General features: G+C 40.2%; 1 protein-coding gene across 2 annotated transcripts; it reads left to right on the forward strand.

Moving 5' to 3' along the window:
• Nucleotides 1-4005: 4005 nt before the first annotated feature.
• F2R (coagulation factor II thrombin receptor) lies at nt 4006-11954 on the forward strand. Of its 2 annotated transcripts, none has more exons than XM_059492185.1 (2): nt 4006-4174; nt 10453-11954. In XM_059492185.1, the coding sequence occupies exons 1-2, from the start codon at nt 4114-4116 to the stop codon at nt 11655-11657; spliced, it is 1266 nt and encodes a 421-aa protein (XP_059348168.1). In that variant the 5' UTR covers nt 4006-4113; the 3' UTR covers nt 11658-11954. The 2 variants fall into 2 exon arrangements, with proteins under 2 accessions (XP_059348168.1, XP_059348169.1); XM_059492186.1 differs by lacking the exon at nt 4006-4174 and adding an exon at nt 4493-4674.
• Nucleotides 11955-13431: the final 1477 nt, after the last annotated feature.

Genomic DNA, 13431 nt, shown 5'->3' on the forward strand with positions numbered 1-13431 from the left:
ATTGTTCTATGTAAAATAAACATTACCTAATTAAACTGGCTTGATCCCTACATTTCATTTCAAGGAATTATTAAAGCTGCAATCTAGATGGTAATTGAATGAACTTCTTTCAGTGCATTTATAAAATTGCATGCAACTAAGCCTGACAGTCCCCAGTACACTTGAGAAAAGCTGCTCAGCAGTGAAGACTTCATGGCCTTTATGCTATTGAATGTGATGATGATTTTGCTTTGGAACTACCACTTATACCTACAAAGTTTGTGCCACAGGTAATGTGACCAATAAAAAATACTTCCTTCTCTCACTTTTCTTATAACAAACACTTCAGAAGATGGAGAGTGAGACATTCTGGAATGAATTATAAAAGCAAATATTAAATAAGTATTAAATCTGGTAAGGGAATAGAACAGTGTCAAGTCACTGGCAGATACATGGATTACAAACTCAGCTGATATACTAACTGATCTGTGGTGCTACACAAGCTGAAAAATTATTACATTTGCCAGAGGTATTAATTTATGCATGACATTAAGTTTGAATACATGACTACTTTAAACCAGATAATATCCCTAATTAAAGGATTAAAAAACTATGACGTGATTCCATTTTTCTTCTAGCTGGTTATGTATAAACCATTTTAATATTACATAAGTGCTGTAGTATTGATACCCAGCTTCACTTAAAATAGCTGGATAGAAAAGTGAAAACAGTGCATCACTTTTCCTTCCAAAGAAGAGAACTGAATTTTACTTGAATATTAAATTCCCAATCTTTTTTCCCCCTTTTTATTTGCAACAGACTTGACTAATGGCTATATTTTTAACAAACTCTAGCTGAGCATTAAATCTGCCACAGGTGTGATGTTGCTTCTAAGAAGAGACTCTTGAGGTATCGTGTCAAAAGCCTGGAGTTGTGCTGGTGAGACATGCCAGAGACCCACAGTCTTTATGGGAGTAACTCACTCCTTGAAATGCAATTTTGTGTGATACACTTGACACATCTAGTACCTGCCTGGTTCTAATGCAAATAGCACATTCCTCAGTTATTTCCTGGAGTGGGCAAACTTAGAAAAGCTTCTTTGGTTCCCACATAATGACAAGTATGAATGGTACACCCTGTGTACCAGCCCAGCCATTTCCTGGGCTTCCTGTTCTTCCTAGTGCACATCAAAGAGTAATTTCCATTTAATTTCTTTGAACTCCTTTATAAGCTTTTTTCCTCAATTAGGTAGTTCCATTTAGGACCTTTCCACTGACCAATAATATGAACAGGACTGCTGAACAGGACTGACCACAATGTTTTCTACCCCCACATAAGATTGATGGTAGTGTGTAGCACCACACAAATGAGCAAAGTGATTCTGTTATCACCCACTGCTGCTGACAGCTACTAACTACAACAGAAAAGAGGCTTTTTAGAGGCTATTGTAAGATACAATGTGGGGACTTCAACATTAGATAGGACTTGTGAAACCAGCTTCAGTCATGAAATGGTGGTGTGGAAAGACTTGCATTGCTGATTCAAAACCCGAGGAAAAAAAAGCCAGTACAACTGAATTGGGCCTATGCATCAGTTGTTGCTACAGGAGAAAATGCATCTTTCTTTGCACAACCTGCCTATCTCTCAACTTTGTCCTCCTTAACTGGCGGTAGTGAAAAGAAATTATAATAGGCAATAGTCTTAGCCTGTTAACCCCAAGGCTTGCATTTTTCTATCACGTGTCTTCAGAGTTGACTAAGAGTGCTTGGCAGCTGACTTAGTTTATTTTGGAACTTTTCCATTCTCAAGGGCCTCTGAAGATACAAAACTACCCACAGAATTGCAGAACAACATCCTTCTGCTTAGGCCAGGCAGACAGGAACACCAACACAAGCACTAGATTTTTCTGTTTCTCTTTGCACTGGTCTGTGGACCTCCTTTAGCTGTCCAACTTTCTTTTAAAGAATACAGGAATGAAACAAAAACTTTCATTCCCAGAAAATCCAAACACTGACAGTCACGTGTGATTTTGAAAAGTTTGTAACTAGATAGACAACTGATTTCCCTGCTTTTGAGGCATGTTTCTATGCTCATCTTTCAGCAGTAACTACCCACCTCTGACATGCTACAGGGTAATCTGCATTGGCAGCAAGAACGATCTCCTTCCACAAACAGTGATGAGGTAGCAGTCTCACTAGGGAGATGCAGTCTTTTTTGGTAAACTTAGCGTGTCTAACAGGAGGAATGAAGTTTTGTTCTGTAACATACCTCTACTAAAAAAAAAAAAATAACAAAACCAAAATTCTGAAAAAGATGCAAGAAGTAGAATTAAAAACTAAAGTTTTATAAGTCATGAACTCTTCACCTCTGTTACAATAAGTTATCTTGAGAGGAAGAAGCAAGTTGATTCACAAAACCAAAGGAAACAAAATTTAAATTTGGTTTTTGTATGCAGACATAAAATTTCAAAAGCATGAGTTTTATTCACTTGCTGTATTTATAATAACTAGGTTACAAAGATGAAATGGAATAGCACTATGACTGTTTCTAATGTCTGTGACTAAAATACTTCCTGGAGGTTCAATGTTTCTCTTCATATGTTTCACAAACTCTGTAATCTAATGTATTCCTCAAGCATTGACCCACTGGTTAAGGCTTCTTGAAATGTAAGAAAAATACTGGCAATATATGGGTTTTTTTGAGAACCTGAGTAATGTTTACAATGACCTGGTTTTGTTCAGTTCTCTTTTGGGTTTAGATAGTTAGAAGAGCAATCTTTGTGTGTGTTTATACAACTGTGAGACTACAGAAATGACCAAGAATAACTTCACTTCCTCTTACCAGATGAAATAATCACCTCTTATCATGGTATTTTCTAAACAGATGAACAGCTCAATTAAGTATACGGCATTTTTTCTAGGTTTCCTAGAGCATGTGGGATGCTAGAACTGTAGGAAGGCTGGCCAGCTGTAAAACTTGCATTTATTTCTTGCTCTATGCAAACAGAGTCAGCTTAAGCATGCCATATAACTAGTGCTAGCACTGTAAGAAAAGCACCATAGGGACACAGAGCTTGCTGAGAATCAGTACTTATGATGAGGGAAATTTGTTTTCCAGGGTCTTCATTCTCCACTAAAAACAAAGGTCGGTGCTTCTGCAGTAATAAAGGCACTTCATACATATAAGCAAGTTCAAATCAGCCTTCCCCTCCTTCCCATTTTTGTCTGTACAGCTGTAAACAGTACAGTTGAGGCATGGATAGCACTCCCTAGCAAGACAGTGTCCACTTTAGAGCTTCTGACCGTCTTACGGGCTTAGTAAACACAAAGCACTCAAACATCAGTGGGATGTTTTTAGGGCAAAGCTTCTAAGTAATAGCTGCAAAATTTCCAAAATATTTTCTTGTACAGCTTTCAGGTAGGTTTTGCTTCAACCCCTCTTGATTCATGAGCATCTCTAAAGGAATGCAATAGTTTTCCGAGGTTTGTCCATGGCACTGCCACCGGACTGGGGAGCAGCACCGCTTTCTCGGGGATTTTGTACAGCAGACAGGGCGGCAGAGCCGGGCAATGAATCACTTTTGGGTTGCCCTGTGTTTGCAGAGCAGTTTACTGAACACATGCAATAAAAGCAAGCTTGGACGTCATCTCCTTTATACGAAGTAGATCAACTGTAAGGGGCTTTTCTGAACCAGCGTGATCTTTCAGCTGTGAGTAATGCAGGCATTTCATGTGGCCTTGGAACTGCTCCCGTGAGGCATTCGGACGGCAAATTTGGCAAACTTAGCTTAAAATAATTCCTTGAACATAACCCTTTGTTCCGGCGCTCCCGACCTCTCACCCCGGCCAAGCCCGCCACCGCTTCCCGTGTCCCAGCCGGGCGCGGGGGCTGCCGCGGGGCTCTGTGTCCCGTGGGGCCGCTGTCCCTGCGCCTTCTCCTCCCCTTCCTTCCCTCTCTCCCTCCCTTCCCCTCCCCTCCCGCGCCGCCGCGCCCGCGGAGCGCAGCCCCCTCCCTGCGGCAGCAGCGAGTCCCGGTGCGGCTCCTCGACAGCCCCAGCCTGCTGAGGTTCGCCCGCACGGACGGACGGACGGACGGACGGACAGACGGAGGGAGTGCGGGAAGGAAGGCGCGGCCATGGGGCCCCGGGCGCTGCTGTGCGCCCTGGCGCTGCTGTGCTGCCCGCCGGCCCGGCCAGGTGGGTGCGCGGGGCGGGGCCGGGCCCGGGGCTGGCGGCGGGGCCCGCGGAGTGCCTTCAGCGCGGGCCGTGACCGGAACGGGCCCGGGCGCACGGCACCGTGTGCCCGCACCGGCCGGGCCGTGCGGCTCCCGCCTGGAGCTCTAGTGCGAGTTCGGGCCGAGTTGTCCTCGGCTCTTTGTGCTCATAGCAGCGGCGAGGAGAGGCTGTTCGGGGTGGTGAGGGATGGCTGTGGGTGACGCCGTAGCTGAGGGCGGCAGGAGGCAGCAGCAGGTGGTGGTGGAACGGACCTGGTCGGCGAGACTTGCTGCTGGGCGGTGCAAACTTCGGATGATCTGCCAGCACAAAACAGTTCAGAATATGCACCCCAAGTAGACAGATGACTTCCATGGTTATTTCAGGGTTATTCACTAACAGCAACATCAGTACCCTAACTGGTGAGCCCATGGCTCCATCCCGCTCAGAGCTTGTTAGACGATGGAGATGCTGAGGAAAGGAAGGTGAGAGAAGACGTACATGCATGTAAGCTCTCACTTTATGGCAGAGGTACAGCCCTACAAAGGATTGTACATTTACAGCTTAGCACAGGTTTTTTTGCTATTATTGTTTTGCTTGATTCAGTTTAAGATTTCTTTCAGTCAGCTAGTGGTGATAGTGCTGCAGTAGAAATAACTTAGTCCCACGAGACGGCATGCAGTAAAGCCTGAGGTCCTACATACGTGAAAGGGCTGATTGGATGAGCAGCTAAGAGGAAATTTCAGAGCATAACATACTTTTACTACTGAGCTAAACTGAAAGGGAATAGACCTAGTGTTTGTAATTGTGCTGGGAGGGAAGCATCAGAGAAGGTAAATAATTTTTGCTAGACAACTTTTTGGCACAAGAACAAGTGGGAAGGAAGCTGTCAAAGTCATGTTCAAAGGGGAAGTCTAAAAAAAAATATCTGTTTAAGAAAAGGAGGTGCTGGTGTAAAAAACAAACTGTACATGTTAATGCTAGACAAAACTTTCACTGTTGGTGGTGTTCTTCTAGTTACTTCATGCACAACAGAACAAACAAAACCCGATCCCCTGAATATGTCTTCTGCTCTTCTTCTGCTCATCGCCATTGCAATAATGTAGTTTCCCCATTGTCCTAGATAACCTGTTTTTACCACAATGTACTTCACAATGTTCTTGTTGCCTGTGCACTGCTGTATCCCGAGATCTGCTCTGGCCTTGACCTGCAGCTTCTCTCCTGCTTTTCCCCTGTCCTTCACTGTGCACAGTTACCACATTACTGACCTGTGCTGTTCCTTTGGGCAGGTGAAAAAGCACTAGCTTGGCAGTAGGTTGGTGTAAAGTGCCTACAAACTATCTGACCAGTGCTGTTAAGGTGACTAAGGTCTGAACTCGCCTGGACTTCCCTGCCTTGGGACACTGCTGGCAAAATAGAGTGATTATATTGGTTGAAGCCAGCATATGAGGTTAAAGAGATGAGATAGGAAAGCAAAACGGAGCAGACACCCAGTTGCAAGAAAACAACAGTTCAAGTAAATGTGTTCAGATTGCTACTACATCAGTTGTGTAATCTAATAATGAATTCTGTATAAATGGAGATGTGAACGCATACACAATTCAGTTTTATTTTTATAAAAACAAATAACTATCATCACTCCTACAAGATTGTGTCTTATTTTGTCATTAACGTGTCTGGCATGCGCTTCACAGTCTGCCTTCATATGCCTAATTTATGGGCTATTGAGTAATTTAGATTCTAGATGCTTATCACTTGGGGTTATACAAAGAGGAGATAAAAGAAATCTATTTGTTATAAGCTAGTATGCAGCTGTCACCAGCAATGCCCATAAATCAGTATTATTTGTTGTCCAGCAGCACACAGGGAACATTTTTAATTGGCTTGTGTAGGAGCCTATTCTCTAGTCTCTCACATCACAAAGATATCCCTTGGGATGTGAAGTCTGCTGGTTTATAACATCCTGTCCATGGGCCTACAGAAATACTTTCCAAGTTTCTTCTGGAGCTTAAGATTGGTCAAAGCTGTTGTATTTTCTTTCACAAATGGGATGCAGAGTAGTCCTTTGCAAATAAAAATAGACATGAAAAGAAATTACAACATATGTCTGTATTTAAAAAAAATGTCAGGGTAAACAAAATATGTGTGTACTGATTGTGAGATGAACAATATGTAATAATTGATAGGAAATAGCACATTGTGGAGTGTTAAAATTAAACAATGACAAACTTGCTGAGCTTTCTACATAATTCCTCTTTGTCCTTGTTGGAGAACTGATGAAAAAACCACAGGGAATAAGAGAAGACTTTGGCAACTTGAGTGTCATACTGATTCTATGTAATTTTTGCCTTTTGAAGTACTTGTTGGAGGCAAAGAAAAGACTCTGCTTATTATTCAGTGTCCTGAGTACACACACCTCAAGGATAAAACCTCAGTGCTTTATCCTGCTGTCTATTTGTTCACAGTTTAACCGTCTATTTGTTAAACAGTTCATACCTGTTTAAATTTTATAGACATTTTGATAAAGGGTTATTCTCATTGCTGATATGACAGAGTTCCTATTTGTTATAAAAACAGAAATCAACCAAGCTTGAGTTCTTCCAAAAGGACTGGATGGCAGGCTAGAAAATAAGATGACCTTCTGAACATTTGTAATCACTACACCAGCTGTACTTGTGTTTTTCTAACAAAATTTTTTTAATTATTAAAAAATAATTAGGCTGCAGTGAAATACATTTTAGACAAATGATATCTATAGCTTGGAAACAGCTAGAAAGAATAATTTCACAGATTCTGTTGTAGTTGTAGCTATCAGTAGTTTCAAAAGATTTTCTGTAGAGCTACTGTATATTGGCAGTCTTGTACTAACCCAGTTTAAAGGTAATGCCTCTTTCCTGTTCTGGCCTTTCTGTTTGCTATGAAGGTTCATTACAATCTTTTGAAATAATATTACATTATTTCATCCTGTTCCCTTCTGTGAATAAATCTCTATCTTCACCTTTTCACATAAACACTGCCACAGAAGGAATACAAAACCTCAGGGCAGTATTTGTCTGCCTTTCTGTTTCAGAGAGTATGCAGTGCTTACTGTTTTTTCTAGAATTACACTGTGTCCTACAAGCAGCTTGGTAAAGGATAAGAACTGATACGTGGCTGTCAAGCTTTCAAATTAAATTTAGTTCAATCAAGAAAGTTTAAGTCACCATTCTTTATATTATCAAGTGGCACTGAAATAGCAAGTGTGATGCCTCATTACATTTTTCCACAAAGCTGGCTTGCAAGCAGTACCTCTTGTCATCTAAGTTCAGAATGGGGACATGGATTGAGAATAGGAGTCAGCATGGAGGTGATGTTGACAGAATGAAGATTGAGTTCAACTCTGAACTTAGAAAGCCTCTGCTTATAACAAGAACACATAGTTTTCACCAAAATATTCCAGATAGTTTTAAATAAACTTGAATTATTTACACATGTTTTTGTTCTGATTTATTGTAATAGGATTCTACTTTTAGAAAATTTCTGTAATGGAGTAAAAGTGACTCTAAATCCCTTAATCTAATAAACTTGTAAATAAGATGTCGCCAAGAATTTAGGATATAATTCAAATTATTAGCAATGTACAGTTAACTATAAGCAATAGCTAATACGCTGGCTGGTAGTCAGTGAAAGGTACTTGTCGCGGTCATAGCATTTTTTTCTTGTAGCATATTTTTGTACTGTTCTCAGTTAGGGGTTAGTAACGAGAAGTGGGTCAGGTTATCACCCAGAGCATCAACACCAAGAGACTTAACCTCAGTCATGAAGGGTCAGTGACTGATGAAGTTGGTTTGCTGGTTCTCCAAAGTGTGAAACTGCAGCACAGCTCAGGTCCTTCAAAGCTGAGGGATACTGGGATGAGAGAGGTGCTGGTGTCTCAGTGACCATATCACGCAGTGGTAGTCTTGGCAACACAGTTCCTAACTCCAGGCCTCCAGGCTTTACTCTCTCAAGTCTATTTATATTTGTGTTCCCAAAAACATGCATTCCTCACATGGAACCATGTCAGCTCTTTGTTTGGTTCTCCACACTGTTCTACAATGGTGGAGAAAGCAAGATGGACATGTCAACCTTTGGGGGACTAAAATTATCATTGTCTTTTCTTTCAATAGTTTTCTGGTTTGAAAATAAATACTCGTAGAATTAAAAGTCTTAAATTCATAAAACTTGTGTGTACTGGAGATACAGTAGGTACAGTTGACAGATTTTTCCTCGCTTTTACTGGTGTCTTTACCATGGAGACAAGCTTCCAGCTGTAAGAAATATGGGGAGAGGAGGTTGTTCATTCAAGTATAGTTATAATGCTCCCCAAAAGAGATGAAGACCAGTGCTGTCATTTGTGACATACTTCTATTGCAAAGATCATTAAATACAGTCAATCTCCTAACTCTCTGATGTCAGCCACAGGCTAAAGTTAGAGGTGTCATACAAAAGGACTTGTGCTGCAGCTTGGCTGCAAAGCCTAGGAGCTGATTCTTTGAGCCATCCAGCTGCTTGAACTAAGTTTATAATGTGTTAAAGATTAAGGCTCTATAGTTCTGCTTGTTGTTCATGTTCTCTTAAAAAAGACAGAATAGACCCTAGTATAAATGCGTTTAGTGCCCTTCTGTGCAATCACCAAATCTCACATACTTCTATCATTTCTGTTTCTAACTACATCATTCCCACTACAGTTTCTGTAACAAGCTCCCAGCATCTTTTTTTTCTGACCGGCAGAGGTTGCAATCTAGTCACTTTGCATATGAAAACTGTTCTCTCCAACACTTCCCTTTTGTCTCTGGCCCCTAGAATGCTGCTGTGACAGAGCATGGTACATAAAGCACAGCCGCTCTAAATAAAATCACCAAATTGCCTTACCAGTCCTCTGATCTCCCCCCCACATTCAAGTTTGAATTTCACAAAAATCCCTGCCGGGTGGGGTCCTTCTGCCACTGCCTGTGCACAAAGGGAGGTAACTGCCTGCTTAAAGATGCAGCCATTTTTCTCTTTGCCATCTGCTTCCTTCAGAGATTTTGCTAAAAAATTTGGTTTCAATTACTATAGAACAAATAATTGCTTCTAACAAGCATGATCTTACACAGGTGAATCATGTACTTTCAGCTCACAGATGTGAGCTAAGACACCCTCATTTTTGTTTTAATTATCAAAGATCCAACAAAGGATCAATTGCACAGGTAAACAGGTGACTGTTTACTTGAGTAGTTGTAATTTTCTCACTTCTGTCTACCCACAGTACACTTGAATTATTCTATGCCAAAGCAGATTAAGCCAAAACCAAAAATTACAGTCTCAGAAAATATTTCTCCATACAAACAACTTTGCTGAAATAATGCCTAAATAGTTATTTTGATTGATTGGTTGTTTTTGTTTTTGTTTTTTTTTTACATAAATAACTCCCTGCCAGACATTTAATGCTTCATGACACTGATTTCCTGGCTTGTTACATTCAAAAAGAAGAGATGGCCTGTCATGACTTAGCTATGGAAGCATGCTGCAGGAGACTTTGCTGTAGAGGGAACTGCAGGTTTCAGAGGTGCCCTGGGGGTATGGCAGACACATGCTGTCCTGCACACTGTGGGTTACGATAAGTAGAACTCGGGAAGTGTTTCAGTGCAATCTGTGGCTACCCATCTGTTGCAAGCAAAAGGTTGATCCACATCTACCTTGGGAACTGCTCTGCCATCTCTCTTAATGGGGGCCTTCGAGTTGAGTAAGATGTTTCCAGAGCACACAGAAATATTTCAAAACCATGATGCTTTAGTTGCACTTTTACTTTTTGTGATTTTGATGATGAGTACTTCTAGTACTTCTAGTGGCAATTTTGTGCATGGGCACTTATGCCAGCATCTCATTTCTTACAAAATGTGTGAGGGGTCTGGCCAAGACAGTTCAAGGCTGGCAGATTGCCTGTTGTGTTAGTGTTAAAGTTGCCCAAGGAGAGCATAGATTAGATTGGATCCTTGAGCATAGCTAGAATCACTACTAATGAAAGCTTTCAGGCTAAGAGATGGGAGACAAAGAAGGACATCTTACCTAAATTTGTAGCAGGAGGAGCTAAAATAAAATGGTGACCTGTGGGCAACCTGATAAAATGCTTTGAATCAGAAATTAACCCTTATTTTTTTGTTTACCTAATGTAATCTTAACTTTCCTTCTTGAAAGATGTTTTCACTTCCCCATACCATCTAAATATTGACTTATTAATCTTAATACTTTTTACTTTTCAGGCTTTCCAAATAACAGCAGCATACCACACATCATCAGAAGCTTTTCCATCCGTCTTTCTTCCGATCCAGTGGCTGATCTTATTCCTGTTGATGGTGATACAGAAAATGACTTGGAAGTTGGATCGGGAGCCACCAATCAGACTGCATCATTCCTACCTGAACGACGAATGATATCAGTTCAAACGGCAAGATACCTCACCAGTCCATGGCTGACTCGTTTTGTTCCTTCAGTTTACACCGTAGTGCTTGTGCTGAGTCTCCCTCTGAACATTACAGCGATACTCGTGTTTCTGAAAAAGATGAAAATCGAAAAGCCAGCTGTAATATACATGCTGAATTTGGCCCTTGCAGATGTTCTCTTTGTAAGTGTACTTCCATTTAAGATTGTTTATCACTTTTCTGGAAATGACTGGGTTTTTGGGCCTCAGATGTGCCGTTTCATCACTGCTGCCTTCTTCTGCAACATGTACTGCTCAATAATGCTTATGACGAGCATAAGCGTCGATCGCTTCCTAGCCGTGGTGTACCCCATGCAGTCCCTGGGGTGGCGTACACTACCTCGTGCCTCACTGGTTTGTTTCATCATATGGCTTGTAGCAATAGCCGGGGTTATTCCTTTTCTCCTGCGAGAGCAAACAATGGAAATACCCAGGTTAAATATAACGACGTGCCACGATGTGCTGAGAGAATCCGAACTTCACGGCTATTACGTCCACTTCTTCTCTATCTTCTCTTCTGTGTTTTTCATAGTGCCATTTATAATTTCTACTGTCTGTTATGTGTGTATCATTCGCTGTCTTAGTTCTTCCACCATTGTTGCAAAGCAAAATAAGAAGACACGTGCCTTGCTCTTGTGTGTGGCTGTTTTTTCTGTTTTCGTTATTTGCTTTGGACCAACAAATGTTCTCCTCTTAATTCATTACATCCATTTTTCGTATGACAACAGCTTAGAGTATCTGTACTTTGCCTATCTACTCTGTGTTTCTATCAGCAGCATTAGCTGCTGCATTGACCCCTTTATTTACTACTATGCTTCTTCTCAGTATCAGAGACAATTTTTCAGTCTCTTCAATTGTAAAAAGACTTTTGATCCTAACATTAGTAACAGCAGTGGCCAGTTGATGTCTACCACTAGTACTAGAAGGGCTACATTGACTACTAATGTGAATAACAGTGTCTACAGGAAATTACTAGCAATGCATTGAGATAATGTGTCTTCAAATTGTTTAATTTTACACAGTTACAAACAAAAAGAAGACTGTTATATCCAAGAAATGCAAACCCTTACACCAAGTTGTTGTATGATACATAGCTTTATGGATCCAATATAGTAATACACAATTCAAATTAAAACTCTGTATGTGTGTGTGCATATATATATATATATATATATATATATATATATGTATAGTATATGTAAATATGTTAATGTAGAGAGGAAAAATAATTTCTTAATAATAGTTGTTGAGTGTTTTTCAAATAAACCTTTTTTTTCAGACAAATCCTTTGCATTGTTCAGTTTATTGTAGAAATCTCAGTTTAGTATTTTGAACTATACCTATCAGGTTGAATAAATTATTATATATGGAATCATTCTATCCATCCAGTTGTTCCTGAAAAGAGTGAAAATAACTTTCCAGGCTTTTTTTCTTCTCGTATATGTCATTTCTAGAATTATCTATTAACTTACTTTCTTAGCATTATTTTATACTTTTTATCTATTAACTTACTTTCTTAGCATTATTCTGGACACTGAAATTGTTTATTTTATGTTTTTACATATTCCACTTCAAAACAGTCTGTATGGTTTTCAGAATGTGAGGAACCAAAACCCAGCTATTGCTTGGTGCAGTGTGTGACATGGGAGATAATTTCCAGCAGCTGGAGCTAGCTTGTTTTTGGTTTTGCTACCATTAGTTTTTTTAGTTTTGCTACCATTTGCTAGCCATTTCAGTTAGGAATGTGGTATTTTTGAGAATTAGTTTCAGAAAAAATTGTGAGATTTTGTTTCAAATTAAGTAAATGGTTCTCCTAAAAATACATTGGAATATCTCTATTTATCATCTTGTTATGCTGTTTCCAAATGGGCTTTCTTGCACGTGGTTAATCATCAAACATATATTTAGGACTTGAAAATATCTTTTATCCCTTTTAGCATGGACATTTTTCACATTTTACTCTGTGTCCATATCTACTGAAATGGCTGTGGTATTTAGCTAACCAATAGCTAACTTCATTCTGTGGAGCAGTCTTTTGCTACAAAGAACAGTAAAGCAAAAATAACAGAAATTCAGTTTTAGAAACAAGCATGTAGGTGATACGATCTACATGAAAATGGAAATCCAATTAAGTAGGAATTTGTTTATAGGATTTGCCACAAAAATCTGCCAAGAAGTACAGCAGTGGAAAAAAAGTGTCTTTAGTCCAGCAAAAGTGATACAAGACCTAATCGTTCTGCATACGGTGTGACAGTGAGAGACTTTCTAACTATGATCTCTTGTTGGTTTGTGTCTATTCCTTAATGGATTTAAGCATAGATTTTTGTTCTCAAGGTTTTGCCATTTTTAAGTACATGAGTGAGATTGATACATCTGTGTGGTCTGCAAGCCTAAGACCCCACAAATGGACATAGTCAAGTTACATTCTCATTTCATTTAATATCACATTAGGGATGGTCTTGTTTTTCAGCAAAATCCAAATCCATCTTGAAACCATCAAGACACGTTTGCTCTTCCCTGTCTGAAAAGAATTACCTCTGTGCTTCCTGCAGTTACAGCCTGGGGGACTGCTTTTTAGCCCATGTTGAGAGGAGGACTGTGAAGATGATCAGAGGAATGGAACACCTCTCCTGTGAGGATAGGCAAAGAGAGCTGGGGTTGTTCAGCCTGGAGAGGACTCGGGGTGACCTTACTTCAGCCTTTCAGTACCTGAAGGAAGTTGAAAAGAAAGAGAGGGAGACTTACCAGGACCTTCAGGGAT

Source organism: Ammospiza nelsoni, chromosome Z, assembly GCF_027579445.1.
Source record: "Ammospiza nelsoni isolate bAmmNel1 chromosome Z, bAmmNel1.pri, whole genome shotgun sequence".
Lineage (NCBI taxonomy): Eukaryota > Metazoa > Chordata > Aves > Passeriformes > Passerellidae > Ammospiza > Ammospiza nelsoni.